Below are 15,911 nucleotides of genomic sequence, written 5' to 3' on the forward strand. Positions count from 1 at the left end.
GTTTCCTATTTTCTAGACGTTTCCTATTTTCTAGACGTTTCCTAATTTCGTTTTATTTCCTAGTCTATTTAAGAACCATGTTAATAGCTATTTTGGAGGAGATTAGATTATCAATACAACCTAGTTTTGCTTTGCTTACCGTTCTACGAATTCTTGTTTAATTTCACGCTTGTGGAATTTATTTACTTTTCGGTTGACGCTGGTCGATCCTATTCCACGCAACCTACTGCGTCACTCTTTGAACAAGATCTGTACATTAACTTGTTCGTGCTCAAACTAGGGTTCTTGTGACAGGTTACTTTTGAATCGATTGCTGGTGTTTATTCTCAAACTAGGGTTCTAGAGTTTTTTTGTTGTTGCTCAAACTATGGTTCTTGTGACGGGTTTCTTTTAGATCGATTACTTGCTCAAACTAGGGTTCTTGTGACGGGTTTTTTTTTTTTTAATAGAGTACTTACTCAAACAAGGGTTCTAGTCTTAGAGTTTGGGTTTTTTTCTCTTGAGATGAGTTTATTCTGATATCAGGGCTTTGATGATATATTGTTCTCGTTGATATTTTTTTTTTCAAAATTGAATCAATATTTAGCATGATTAATCTAATTAAAAAAGAAGACTAAAAACATATGATACAAAGATTTAAAAAAAAGTAAAAAGACCAAAATGCCCGTGAGTTAATTTGATGGACCAAAAGAGAAACATAGTGGCAGCCACAATTCAAATCCGAAACAAAGTGGCAACCACAGTGATCTAAATTGTAATTTTAGTTTAAAAGAGGGATGAAAGTTAATAGTGGGTGATAATCATAGGGACCAAAAGTGTAGTTTACTCTTATTTTTATTCGAGTGAATTACATCAATGGTTCTGTGGTTTGCTTAAATTTTGGATTTGGTTCTAACAAAACTATTTACATTGGTGGTTCTTAATTTTTCATTTTATAATATTCATGGTCCCTTTACTTAACAATGTTAGTTAGCAACCATTATTGAAGAACTCATTGGTCTTTGAACAAACTGTAAGGACTAAAAATGCAATCTGCTTTAAAGTATAATGTAATTTACATTTTTTTTAATTTTTTTATGCATCCAATCACAAATCAAATATCTTAAATAAAAATCTTTATATTGATTTTAAAAACTATAAAATTCACAAAAAAAAAAAAAAAAACTAACGCTAAAAATATCAAGTTAAGAAAAACAAAATAAATTGAGACAAATTCACATATATTTTAAGTTGGAAATTGAAATATGTGAGCAAAATATTGAAAATTAAGTTCGATTAACTGATATTATTAATATATAGTCAAACTACAAATTACAACAAAATAGAAATTATGAATTAAGGTTAGAAAAACACTAATTATTCAAACAATTAAGAAAAAATATCACTACAACAAAATTGGGTTTATAAGACGGCAAAAAAATAAACGTCATAATAGACCACTTTATAAGACTTAACTTATAGGACCAAAATAAAGCGTACTATCTAAATGTATTTCAATAAGTTTATAAGAAGATTTTAGATGTACTAACAAGTTTTTAGAATACTTATAATTATGGGTGCTCAAAAACCCGACCAACCAAACCCAATGCGAAATAACTGAACCTGAAGCAACCACATGTCTAATCGAGTTGTAAAATTTTCAAACTGTAGGTAGTGGATTGATATTGAGTTACTATTTTTGAACTCAACTCAACCCGATGAACCCAATATTCTTTTATTTTTTGAATTTAATATGATTGTTGAATTTCTATTAATATATACATTAGACAATTACACTATCACATATACTTTTCATATACACATATTTTCAATCTATTCATATCTTTATATAACTCATTTGTATATATATTTAGTAACTGTGAACATATATATGTAAATTACGAAAATTAACTGAATGTGATAAACCTAAGAAGTATGGATAAGTTGTATCAGATGATTGATGATAAAAAATAGTCATGAGTAGAGAAATAACATATTCAACGTTAAAAGAATATTTTAATGTACCAATGTATCAATTCGACTAACCCGCACGGTTTGGGTTACACTTTGGTTTGGATTAAAAATTTTCAAAACCGCAAGCATTGGGTAGGGTTGTTCAAATGTCTTCAACCCGATCAACCCATGAGCACCCTTACTCATAATACAAAACGTTGCATTAACAATTTTATATGATACTATTTAAAAAAAAAATTCTACAAAAGCAAACGTCCTATAAAAAGATGAGTTTTTAGGTCGCTTAATTTTTTCTGATATGTGATTTATTTCGATACCGTTTGTTTTTCAAAACTTGTGATTTTTTAACGCCAACTCTTTTATGAATTTTATAGTTTTTAAATAAATATAATGATTTTTATCTATAATATATTTTAATTAAGATATTTGATTTATAAATGTTAATATAAAATATTTTTTAATAAAAAAAATGAATGGCATTATATATTAGCACAAATTTCAGTTTTGTTTTCTGAAGTTTGTTTAAAGACCAGTGAATTATTCATAATGGTTGCTAATTAATATTGTTAAGTGAAAAAATATGAGTATTATGAAATGAAAAGTAAAAAACCATTAAAATACATTATTTATTTTAATGATCAAATCCAAAATTTGAATAAACCACGTGATGTAATTCACTCTTTTTATTTAAGAGGTAAAAGTGATTCATTTTAATATGAGGAATTAAAAATAAAAATGAAAATAAAAATAGAATGTAGGGGGGAATGTTGTACTGCGAATAGGGAATAGGCTGTCTAGGTGTTTTAATGTGTGTGACGTCACACCTTTCGTCATCCTACGCTTTTACCTTTTGCTTTTTCTTTTTCCCTCGGTCTTATGTTGTCTGCGAACAACGAGGGTAACGGTTAAAATGACATTGCCATCCCATATTTACCTTTTTACCCTCCTTTTTCACATTTTCTCTAATTAAATTTTCATTATAGTTTTAACTCAAATAAGAAACAACCAAATTCAATTTCATGTCATCCCCTCGGGATCAAATTTGAACCAAATACATAAATTACGATGTAAGGGGTCGTTTACTAAACACTTACCAGGTAAGCGTTAATCGGGTAACTTTTCCAACCTGATGTACATGGTAAGTAAATGATGATGATTCTTATCCGGGTAAGTGTAAACCGTGTAAATTGTTGCATACAATATCTTTTTAATATACTACAATATTATCTGGTAAAATAGATTATAGTGTTGACTTCTATCAGATAAGTATTTGGGTAAACGACTCCTTAGTTCATGTGTTGAGGAACATGAATTCAGTGAGCACTTGTTTTTATGAGAATGTATGAAAGTGAGTTTTTTTCAGAATACAAATTTTAGAGGCTCGTTTCCCAAATATGAAAGAATCGCATAATTGATTTTGTTTTGACGAAAGTGAATCCAACTATGAAAGCTTAGAATATTTGATTCATGATGAACGTTATTTATAACAAGACTAATATATGATCGTATTACAGACACCATTAAGGCATTGTTTAGCAAACAAATAAATAAATAATAATACTAATCAATTTGAAATTCTTATAATCAATTTGAAATTCTTATAATTCAAACGATATATTCAGCATAACAACCGAACAACAACTTATTTGTTAACATACAAACAACTTTATCAATATAGACAACTTTATCCATACAGGTTTTAACATAAATTTACCGAACAACCCTTTATAATAAATAAATAAATAATAATACTAATCAATTTGAAATTCTTATAATTAACATATTATATTATTTAATTTTTTTTTTACTATTTTGTTTGTATTAGTAAACATATTATATTATTAGGGATTTATTTGAAGTATATTATGAGATGTTGTAATTGATCTCTAATTTTTCAAGATGTCTTTTTTGTTTATTTTACATTTTTCATCTAACTAAGCTTATCAGTTATCAGCTATCTTATCAGTTATCAACTAGCTTATCAGTTAATTTATTAAACATAGCTTAGTTGTTATTCCTTCTTAAAAAATGTGAATTATACTATAAGATTTCAAGTAATTTGAATGTCTAAATTTGAACCCAAGCAACCATCTTCCCAATACTTTCAAAGTTAGGCCAAATTATATATATATATATATATATATATATATATATATAAAAAGGGTAAAATGGTAACTTGTGACATTATTTAGAAGAAATATAAAAAGAAAAGAAAAGGTTGTTAAAGTGTGATTTTGGGTTGTAAGAGATGTTCGGTATTCTTTTGATATTGGTTCAAACTTTGAGTGGGGATTTGATTGAACAAAGTAAGATGGAATCCCCATAAAATGTCTCACATGAATCACTATTTTCAATACCAATTTTAAGAATTGATTCATTAATATGTTATTTTATATGATTTTTTTTTCAACTACGGCTTAAATTTCATGTATTGATTAATATATATTTATTTTACAGTGTGTTGTTTCATATATATTCATTTTATACTGTGAACATTTTATATGTTAATAAGTATGTTAAATTCTAGTCTTATATGAAAAAAATCATATATAAAATACCATCTTTTGATAATAATTTTCACATTTATCATAATTTTTATAAAACATTCAAATTATTAAGATTTCATGATATATATATATATATATATATATATATATATATATATATATATATATATATATATGAATGAAAAGTGAATAAATTTGAATAGTTTAGGAAAGAATGACATGATGGGGCATAATTAGGTTTGTATCTTTTTTCCATGTTTCAAGGCTTTGTTGTATAGAATCAATTGTGATTCTCCAAAGTGGAGAATGGAGATGGGTCCGTCCATCTCATTTCAATTAACCTTTTTCCATTCCTTCATAACACATTTTAATCCCATCATCTCCTTATCATTTCTTCATACATTCCCTACCTCTTAATCATTTCATTTTCATTTTTTACTAATCCAATCTTATATAACACAAATACCCACTTTAACTTACCATAAAGATGGTGTTTGATTGGTTTGAGTTTGGTTTTAAATGTCAAAAGTAACAGGAGATCCCAGGTTCAAATCCAAAGAGAAATAAAATCCCCTTGTGGCCACGGAAGTTCAAATGCAGTGACTCCAGGCTATCTGCAAAGCAGGTAGTCGTCATGAGATTAATCAGCTCGCATAGCGGGTTGGATATCCAGGTTAATAAAAAAAAAACTTACTTTAACACAAATCAATCCCAAAACAATAAGTATTATTACTTGTGTGTGTATATATATATATATATGTGTGTGTGTGTGTATGTATATGTAATATATGAACTTTACGCGTCATTTTGATTCAAAGATTTCGGCTCTGAAAAGGGCCCACTAATTGTAGGGTAATGTTAAGGCTTGGAGTTTAGTGCTTCGTTACTAAGCATCATGATGCAATAAAACCCCTTTTAGTTATTTGATCGTTTTCGATAATTACCTCTCTTTTCTTGAATATGTGATATCTTAATTAATATTGGTGATTTGAAACATAAAAAAGTACCACGGTCTATAGCCAAAACTTTCAAAATATTCGTCCTTACGACTATTCCTCATGTTCATTCCACATAACCTTTTTAAGTCAAGCTGTTCAATATCATTCTATTGATTCAATTTTTACCAATTCACTCGTCTTATGACTTTAATATATGAGTATGCCAAGTTTCTGTTTTTCAATTTACGGCTGTTTACTAAACGCTTACTTGGATAAACGTTTACCAAGTCACATTACCTTACCGGATGAATATAGTAAGGACCATCAATCTTACTCGGTAAGAGGTAGACAAATATCAAGAGTCTTATCCGATAAGCGAGACCAACAACTCTTAACATAATTAGTGCTTACCGAGTAAATTATTGCATACGATGCCATTTTATGGACTAAAATCTTAACATGTAAGTAAGTGATAGTGTTGAAATTTACCGGTAAGTACTTACTGGATAAGTAATAGTAGTTTTAATTGGACCCGAGTCATGAGGAATGCTCCTCGAAAAATGTATCTTAGGGGTGTTTCTTGGAAATGCATGATACTACAAGGGGGTATCATGTAATCTATAAATCAATATTTATACCATCAAGTGACTTTAATCATAAGCTCCTCAAAGTACTTTGGATCATGATAAGACATTTTAATGCTATAATCCATTGTCCCATATGCAATTATGTCTATTTTTTATTTTTAAAAATAAAGTTATTTAATTTTTTTATTCCCATCAAATCTTAATAAAAGTTTTTTTATTAACCTGGTTATCCAACCCGTTACGTGAGCCGACCAATCTCAGAATGACCACCTACTTTGTAGATAGCATGTAGTTATCGTATTTGAACCTTCGTGGTTACAAAAGAATTTTTATTCTTTCTTGGATTTGAACTTGTGACCTCCCAGTACTTTAAATTATAGTAAAGAATATGTATTTCTCTCTTACTTTGAATTATCAAATTTTGGTACAGAAAATCTCAACGAACTTTTTTATTTTTAATAATTAAGTCCCTTGATTTTTTTTTCTTTTTAATAAATCATTGAACTTTTTGCATTTTAAATGATTAAGTCTTTGAATATTTTCTTTATAAATAAATCATATAAATAGGTTATGTACTTTAATTTTAAAAAAAACTACTTATAACCAGCTCACAAGGTTTTTAAGTGAGAAAACCTAAATTAGTTTTACCGTTCTCAAACTCTCTGGTATTCAAACCCCTCACACCCAAAGACATCGCCCCCTCGTTTGCCACATCGTCATCCATTCTCCGCACACCCTTTTTGATCTGTTGTTTTTGTCTTTCAAATATCTTTCTTTTTCAACAATTTAACGGAGTATGCATAGATAGATCAAAAAAGACGGAACATCGAAAAGAAACAAACAGATTAATGACAAGAACCAATAACAACGACAAACAATAATGGAGAGCAGATGATTGAGCAATGAGGAAGAACAACAACGTTGGGGGCGCTGATATATTTATATATGCTATTATTCTACAAATAAATAATATTAAAAAATTATTTGTTAAATTAAAAATATCATTATTAATTGCATTATTTAATTTATATATAACTACACGTTTTTTAAAATTCCATTGGATTTGGAGGAAAAGAAAGAGTGAATGGAAGTGAGTGAAGCAAGCTTCCCAATATATTTGCTTTTTATTAATTAAAGACATATAACATCTTTTTAAGTAGCTTTGGTTTGGTCTACCAACCCTTTTTGCTTTTTTTTTTAAAATAATATATATATATATATATATATATATATTATATAGAAAAAGAGAGACCAATGAGCAAGTTGGTATTCTTTTATTTGAAAAATTAACGAGACAATAGATCGTTTTTGTTAAAACGAGTTATAATTCGAAAACGTTGTTTCAAATTATAGTTCTTCTATTTGTTCTAAGAACGTTCTCTCTCTCTCTCTCTCATGTTGTCTTCTTTATTCTTTCTTACTTTCTTGTAGAACCTTTGTTTGATAAAATAGCACATGTAACATAAAATTAGAGAGACGATAATATGGGATTATTGCAAGATCAATCAACCACGAGTGGCAACAATTTTAGCGACTGAAAAAAAAGGCAAACGGTTTCTTTCAGATCAAAGTGTTTTGTTTTCCAATGAATATAGACATGGAACACTTATTTTATAATGTTAACGTTTATAACTCATTCTCCATGTCATGTAGTAAATGATTGTTCTAGTATTATGATCTTTCTTTTTGGAAAGAGGATGCCTGCTCTAGCAAGTTTAGGTTAAACTGGAAAAACAACAGAGCCCCCAATCAAAGACGCAGAGACAGGCCTGAAGGAGAAATAAGAAGCAAACATCAAAAAACAATTGAGATATCTGAGGTGGTTGGAACACCCTCTATACCACAAAGCAACCAAAACAAGGACAAGCTACTACACCACGACTTCATGCCTAAAGAAAACGCCAAAAAGAACAACAAACAGAAAAATAAGTTGAAATCCACAAAAACATACATTCAGCACCTGCTCATGTCAACCTTTCGGCCAAAAGAGGAGTCAAACACCACCAAAATGTGTCCTTTTCAAACTTTAAAAGGCATGGAACACATTATTATCCCACATAGTCCCTACTTGAGGAGTTTCCAAGGCAGCAACCAAAGGACTCCAAGCACATATTGCATATTTTCATCGGAAGAAAATATGGTTGTGGTTGTCCGACACCTCCTTGCAAAAGGTCCGGAGGGTTGTCTTCCAAAGATCCATCCAATCATAATACGTTTATTATGTCATCTATATAGACTGTAGACTTGTAGTATATCAAGAGTTGACTTTCTTTCATCCTAAAATTCATTTTAAGTGAAAATTTGTTAAACTAGCCTGGCAACACGAGCCTATGTTGATCTCAAGGCCGACCTAAGCCACATGCAACCCATGCAATGGCCAAAGCAGCCCAATCCCATGGAAGTGTTTATGATATGCTGAGAATTAAACAAACTGCTTGTGATAAGGATTAACATAAAATAAAATAGAGTATCATATTTAACTAGAGTTGTATAAAAATTTAAATTCTATTGTGATTTTATATAAAATTTCCAAAAACCATTCATGTCACCATCATTAGGATATCTAGCATCAATCCCTTGGTTACCCGAAGAAGAATTTGTATTGTTCATACTAATTTTCATCCAAAAATGTAAGTAAACATCAACACAGAAATTTAATAAGAAGAACCATGATTGATCAATGGATTTTGAATATAGTTATCTGTATTACCTTATAAACCATATTTAACGAAAGTCTTAAAAACAACATCTAATGCATTTGGTACTGCTTTTTAATGCATAAAGTCTTAAAGTCTTAATTACAACTTCATAAGCTTCATGTACAACTCTATCAAGCACAAGTCTTTCCCCATCATATTGATAACACCGCTCCACGCCCCCACCCTCATCATTCCCTTTCCAACCGTCTCTGGCTCTCCAAGGCGACGATTACAGTCGAGGCGACGATTCAGGCCCCAAGGCGACGATTCAGGCGATTCATAACCCTAGGGTTTATAAACAGTCGCTCCTCTCGATCCTCATGCTCCTATGGCTCATCGTTTCCACACTCGATTCATCGTTTCTCTACCAATTCCATTCGAGGTAATTATTTTGTTTCTTGACTTTTCAGACAAGAAACTGGATCTGAATCAAACGATGAAGATAAAGCTTATGAAACTGGATTCATATCAAACCATAGAAACATCATCTCTAACCTTTTTATTTTTAGGGAATTTAGTACTTGATTTCGTTTTTATGGTATTTTTTTTTGTTATTAGCAATTTGGTTTTCAACTCTTTCATAAAGCATCAATTATATACTTATTCAATCTTTTCTGTAAATGCAGAATTTGGCATCTAAAAAGATGTAAAGCAGTAAGTTGTCAATTTTTTTTAATTAATCAACGAAACGGTACATTTGTATTTTTGAGCTTTTCTACTTGATGAAGCTTTTCATAAAAGAGCATTAACTTTGCTTCTGGTGCTATTAGGAACAAGAAATGGTATCAAGATCACAATTTCATGACTATAGAGATGATTAGATGAATTGCTGATTGGAAACACAACTGGATAAGCAACATACTCCATGCAATGGAAGTCTCTTGGGGAGTTTTAAATTTCATTTTGAATGATTTTGATGAAATTTTACATCCTGCTAAAGTAAGTTTTGAGTGTTGAATCTTACCGGTAAACACCTATCAGGTAAACGTTCAAGTAAATGGCCTGAAGTTATGTCCCACATTAGGTGCATGTGTAGCCTTTATGTCACAGGAGGTCTACAAATGTATGTGTACATCTTATACCACTTGGATCCTGATTTTGAGTGAAATACACCGAGTATCTTTGAGGTGTCCCTTCCACCTTTCCTGTAGTCTGTTGGGAACGTCTGATTATATTCTCTTAGAAATATCTAATCTTTAATTTTGTCTGAAAGGCTATTCCAAACCTTGCACGGTCCATATTGAGAATATGTGAAACTCCAATATATTACCGTGTAAAAAAGCTCTTGAAGAGAGAAGAGAGGTTCCAACTTACATTGATGAGAAATGGTTCAAGTCTAACCGATATGTCCTCCAACAGAGGGTAAACAGGCACCAATTGTTCCTAGAAGTGTAAAGAGCGGGCTAGACGAGTACAAATGCCCCAAAAGGAAAGTGGTTCCACGTATTTTCACACAAAATGAATTAAACAGTCGAGCTCGAGCCTGTAGAAGCCAAGCCAAGATCGGCCAAATCCAAGCTTTTTGAGCTTTCGCAAGCCATGAAATCCATGACTACTTATTTTCTTATAACCTGAGCTTCAGACCTCCAAATTGCAACTTCTTTAAGCTTCTCTATTAAAAAATTTCTCAACTTCATATATTCACATGTGCATCACATCTACGGGTAACAAAAACAGATCATTCACATATGAATACCATCTTAATATTCCTCCATTCGTATGCTAAATTTCACTCGGGTTGGATGTCTTAATTGTCCAGGCGGTAATGATAGTATCCGAGGGGATAAAGAAGAAACAATAAAGAAACCAAGAAATGCTACATAAATTCAATAGAAAAAAACCCTACCACACATTAATAATTCAGTTTTTACCAACATAACCTAAGAAAAGTAAAACCTTATTTGCTGTAATGATCATTTTTGGAGCATCTCCAAGTTCTCTATGTTCGTGTTCCAGTTGGACGTATCTTCACAGCCTCAAAGATTCGGGTTTTTGACGAGCAAAACCGGGCTGAACGATGTAAAAACAAACCACAAAATCATAAAAATGAACTTGAATTTGGCAATCATACATATATAAGAATACAGATCATCATACCTGAAGAAGCATTGAAGGAGCTGCTGGAGATTCTTTAGAAACATGGCTTCGAGTCTTCCTCCCATTTAGCGTAACAACTGACGGGCTACTAGCCGTTGTTATATCCCAAAAGCTTCGTTTTTTATCTCTTGCTGCCGGAGACATGAACCTGCCACTTGGGCTCTTCAGTTCACCGGCTGCCGCCTCTTTTGGCCTTGAACTTGGCTTCACCACGGCTCTATTTGCAGCTTTTTGTGACATTTCACGAATTAACTCATCCTTTTGCTTTATCTGCAAACCGAAATCTTTCTTCATTTTCTCCATAGCTGCCTCTAACATCTTTACGGTTTGCTTAAGCTCTTTAACGGTTTCTTTGGCTACTTTTTTCTTGGTGTCTGGTGTAAAACAGTTGCCAGCTAAGAAAGATGGTCTTGTTCTTCCTTCTTTTCGTCTACAAGAAGTTGGAGGGGTTGTCATGATCGATGATAACGTAGAAGGGGTTGGTGATGCAGCTGCCAAAGATTGTGCTTGAACCACCAGCAATTTCTGTTGTTGGCGAGCCAGTTGTGCTCTTAGATCGTGGTTTTCTTTCTGCAACTCGAGTAGTAGCTTTGTCTGATTGGTTTCCGAATTGGGTATTTGCGTTATTTCCTCGTTTGCCTCCTGGAAATCACAACATTTAAGCATTATTCATTTGTGAATAACAGAAAACTGAGAACTTTTTGGGTGAGTTAGATACGCAAACCGGACTGGACAGAACTGGACGGGATAGGACTGAACAGGCGAGAGTGAGAGTGAAAGAATTGTGCAAGATTATAGGGCTTTTATTTGACATGGGTAGTTTAGTAATTTACCAATATTGTACAAAAATTGCATATTGGTCCCACTCGTTCCTGTCCAATCCTGTCCGTCTAAATGTCATAGAAAAGATGGGATGACAGGTGATTGTTTCTACATGTCCCATGTACCAAACGCACCCTTTGGAAACAAACCTTGGTACGAATCTCCTTGGCTCTATCTGCCCAATGCAGGGTATTTTGAGTTTCGCTGAATGAAAGATTGCTCGGGCTGATATTTGCGATCATGACGGTATTACAGGCGCCACCGAGAGAGTCTTTAAGCAGTTGAGTAAGCTTCGAGTTTCTATAAGGAACATGCTTTTTTCCTTCAACGAGGGCGTTAATACAGCTGCTAAGAGAAAGTAGTGAACGGTTTATGTTGGCACCCTCGAGAGATCTAAGTGTTCTTTGATCGGTGGCTAGAGCTCGCTCCGAGCCGGCTAAGTCAATCAGCGATAACTTTCCAACTCGGTTCGTAACATTGTTAGATTCATCTCTCACTCGATACTCAACCATAACCTGATCCAATATAGAATTCATCAGTTTCCATTAAGCCATATATCTATTAAGCCAACTACACATCTGCATAGCTTAACAAATTAAACTGTAAACTGTAAGCCCATCAAGCTCATAAAGACAATAAAAAACATCACCTAAGTTTCTTGGAACTTTAAAAATTCCAAATTTGTTAGGATATGTGGAACCCCTTGGTTCGTTCTAAAAGAACCCTTGTAAAGAGGGTGTGATGTCAAGGACTTCAATACGCCCCCTCGAGCAGAGACTAGATGGTACGAAGACAAAAAAGCGTGTCAGGTCCCTGGGGGTGCTAGACACCGGCTCTGATACCATAAAGAATATGTGGAATCCCCTTATATTTCTCTAAAAGGACCCTTTTAGAGAGACAGGAGAATCATACATATATACACACACATATAATCATATCTACGTGAGTTGGACCGTGTCTAACCGACATTCGTCAAACTGGATGTTAGTTCTGTCTGACCTCAAACTTTTGAAGTCTTGGAAAACAATATGAAAAATACCTGAAGAATAGCATGGGAACGTGACGATGTTTCATTGGCTCGAGTTGGTTCTGTAGTCCGATTACGGTTTCCTTGTTGAAGCAACACCATGACCTATAACATAAGAAACTTCAGAATTCGAAGTCATTGAAAGAACTCTTGATGACGGTTAAAAGAAGCACCTCATCGGTAGTATAAGCGCGATACTGAGTCAGTCCTGCTGCCACAATTCCCTGAAAACAACTCAGAAATTTTCAACTGAATATGATCATAAAGCGAAGATGAAGAACAAAATAAAAAATCTCAAAAAGATTCGCAACACAAATGGCAGATATAAAAGGGTATTCGGACCTGTTTATCTTCTCTAAGAAGAAGAGGCCGGCCAGGCGAAAGCAAATCTCTAACAGTTTCGTTATAGACCTCTAGATACGACAGATGAACGATATGATTCCCATCCCAGCTCCTTTGCCTAACCTTATTGAAGAGATCCTTTATAGCCAACACCATTACACCTGGATTCTCAACCGTCCCCAGCATTGTGAACGTTTTTCCGGCACCTGTAGCACCATAGCAGAAAACCGAACCATTCCTTCCTTGCAAAACAGCTTCAACAAGCTCTGATGTTCTGCAAATTCAAACCAATATTCAAATCTAGACCCCCATTTTGGCTAGAAATAGCCATCATCTGATGTCAAGTTTGGCTTTTTATTTCTTGAAATACCGAGTCTTTGATGTTAAGTTGGCATTATAGAAACACAAGAATGGTGCTCGAAGACACTTTGGCTTTCTATTTTTATCTAGAAATTCGATCATCAGATGTTAAATCTTTCGGGTGTAGCCATAAATGGTGCACCAAGACTCCTTTTTACCTATTTCGCTTTCTAGTTTCTAGTTCTCCTAGACTGCTAGATGTTAAATCTATTGGGCATAATAGAAGGCCAAACACGGTGCACCAAGATCCCTTGTTTCTCTAGAAAGATCGACTATTTGGCTTTGTGTTAGTATGAACTAATTCTAAACTACACAATTGATATACTTGAACAGGATTTTTGTGTAAAGATACAAGCATATGATACAGAAAGGAAATATTGTTATCCTTACGAAGTGGAATAAACTTCTAGTTGGGACGAAGAATCTGGGAACGAGGCATCGAAGGTGAAATGGCGGCCACGAAGCCTCTTAAGCCTTAGATAATCGTTCTCATTCGCGAATTCCGTCAAGTAAACTTCTTTCTGATTCACAATTCGGACACAAGATCTTGAACTGGCTTCCTTTTCTTTCTTGCTCAATGGTCTTAGTCTTACAAAAACAAGAATCCTGCTACCAATTTTTCCTTGTTTCACTGTGACATCTTCAGGTTCTGCCACATTCTTAACAATCACTTCTGCATCACCACCATCACCGGTAGCACAACCACCTCCACCACCACCACCACCAGCACCACCACCACCACCACCAGGTTTCCCTTTTGGGTCAGGGGCTGTATAGGAACTACCCATTGATAGCTTTCTTGCCACAGTAGTAGACACTGGCTCTCTTCTTGGGCAGTTAAATCCGACTATTTTTTCACCATTAGCAGTAGCACCACCGACTTCCATCACAGCTATATTCTCCTTGGCATCCTCCTCCGCCGCCCCCATCGGAGAAGGTGGTGGCCGTGGCAATACATAAGCCTTGGTGACTGTAGAAATAGGCATCGAATTCTCTCTCATCACATGATTCTCTACTATTCTTGATTTCTTCTTATTTTCTGATTCTTGTTTAGAAGATCCACCACCAGCAGCCAAAAGATCCACACTCGGATGTGTTGAATATCGAGTTCCATCTGGTTTCGGAGAAGGGTTTCTGAGAGCTATCGACGATTGTTTCTGCTGTTCATACAATTGGGTCAAAGCTTTCATCTTTTCTTTCAATCCATGGTGAGGATTCCTCAGATGATGATGATTCCCCAAATGGGTGTTTTCTTGATCACTCCTCATGCTAATCCTTTCATCCTCATTCTGATCTTGAATCACATTCACCTGTGACCTCGTTGACACCGGCATTTTCTAGGTCAAATCAACTAAAATTATTCACTTCCAAGACATACCCTTGTAGATTTCCGAACCCCCCAATCGCTGAAAGCTCAAGAACAGATGAAATTGCAGAAATATTTGAATCTTTATGGCAGAAAGTGGAACAAAACCCTGATGGGTGGATAAATTTGCGAAAATCTATAGTTCTTGAACACAAGAAAAAGGGAGAAGATCCAAAATCTGCTATATTTTGATTGGTAGGTGAAGAAGATCAACCATTTGAGGGTGATGATTGTTTTAGGGCGAAAGGAAAGTAGATACAGATTTTGAACTTGGCGAGAGAGAGAGAGAGAGAGGTGGGTTTAACGGTCAAATAGTTTTGGCATGTTCTTAAAGGACCTAAAACGGTCTGTTATGAAATGGGTTGGGCCTAGTTTGAACTTCGGGTTTAATATCATATTCAATTTGGATTCCATATCATTAATTACTCTTTTAATTTTTTATTTCTTTCATCATTAATAAAGAACCAGTTACCAGTTTGTTAATGATTTTAATATTTTCTATCACATGACAAATTCAATGAATTCAAAACTATATATATATATATATATATACATATATATACATACTACATTAAACAAAAGTCTTAAAGCATAAAGTATTATCAATTTATGCAAAAGATTCAAAAATCTCTTAAGTACAAACTATTATGCATAATGTACAAATGCTTAAAACATATCATTTGTTTGGTTAAATGTTCATATTTAAGTAAGTCATATTTACATGAAAAATATATGTTTGTTATTTCCAAAGTTGTTTGACACTTTATTTGTTTCCTATTTTGAACCTAAATTCAAATTCAAATTCAAAGTTCTTATTTCTCTTAAAGTAAACTGAAATTTGAAACAACAATATCAGAAAGGGTTTCAGATCATGCATGTACCCCACCCCAACCCTTCAACTTTATATGAGTTTAGAAACTCGACATGTGTGCAATTATTTTTTCAATCGATCTCGCTAATACATCTTATTAATCTTCAACTTTATATATTAGTTGACTTGTAAAATAACCAAACAAACTCATAATTCAAGGCTAAACTCATGTTTCAGAATATCGTGCGGATACGCCACTAGTGTGTGTGTGTGTGTATGTGTATATATATATATATATAGATATATATATATATATATATAGATATATATATATATATATATATATATATAAAATGAGGAACGATCAAATGAAAACCGCCTTCATTTGTGTAAACTGTGCAA

The 15,911-nt window shown here is 33.2% G+C and overlaps 1 protein-coding gene across 1 annotated transcript; it reads right to left on the reverse strand.

Annotated features, from left to right (window-relative positions):
* Positions 1–10,394: 10,394 nt before the first annotated feature.
* Positions 10,395–14,666, reverse strand: LOC112511858 (kinesin-like protein KIN-8A). Its single transcript, XM_025117681.1, has 8 exons — positions 14,039–14,666; positions 13,723–14,005; positions 12,973–13,246; positions 12,804–12,854; positions 12,643–12,735; positions 11,753–12,118; positions 10,782–11,423; positions 10,395–10,694 (listed from the first exon to the last, which is right to left on the reverse strand). Exons 1-8 carry the CDS (start codon positions 14,664–14,666, stop codon positions 10,653–10,655), a joined length of 2,379 nt encoding a protein of 792 aa, XP_024973449.1. The 3' UTR covers positions 10,395–10,652.
* Positions 14,667–15,911: the final 1,245 nt, after the last annotated feature.

This window comes from Cynara cardunculus, assembly GCF_001531365.2.
Source record: "Cynara cardunculus var. scolymus isolate 2C chromosome LG 4, CcrdV1, whole genome shotgun sequence".
In the NCBI taxonomy this organism is placed as follows: domain Eukaryota; kingdom Viridiplantae; phylum Streptophyta; class Magnoliopsida; order Asterales; family Asteraceae; genus Cynara; species Cynara cardunculus.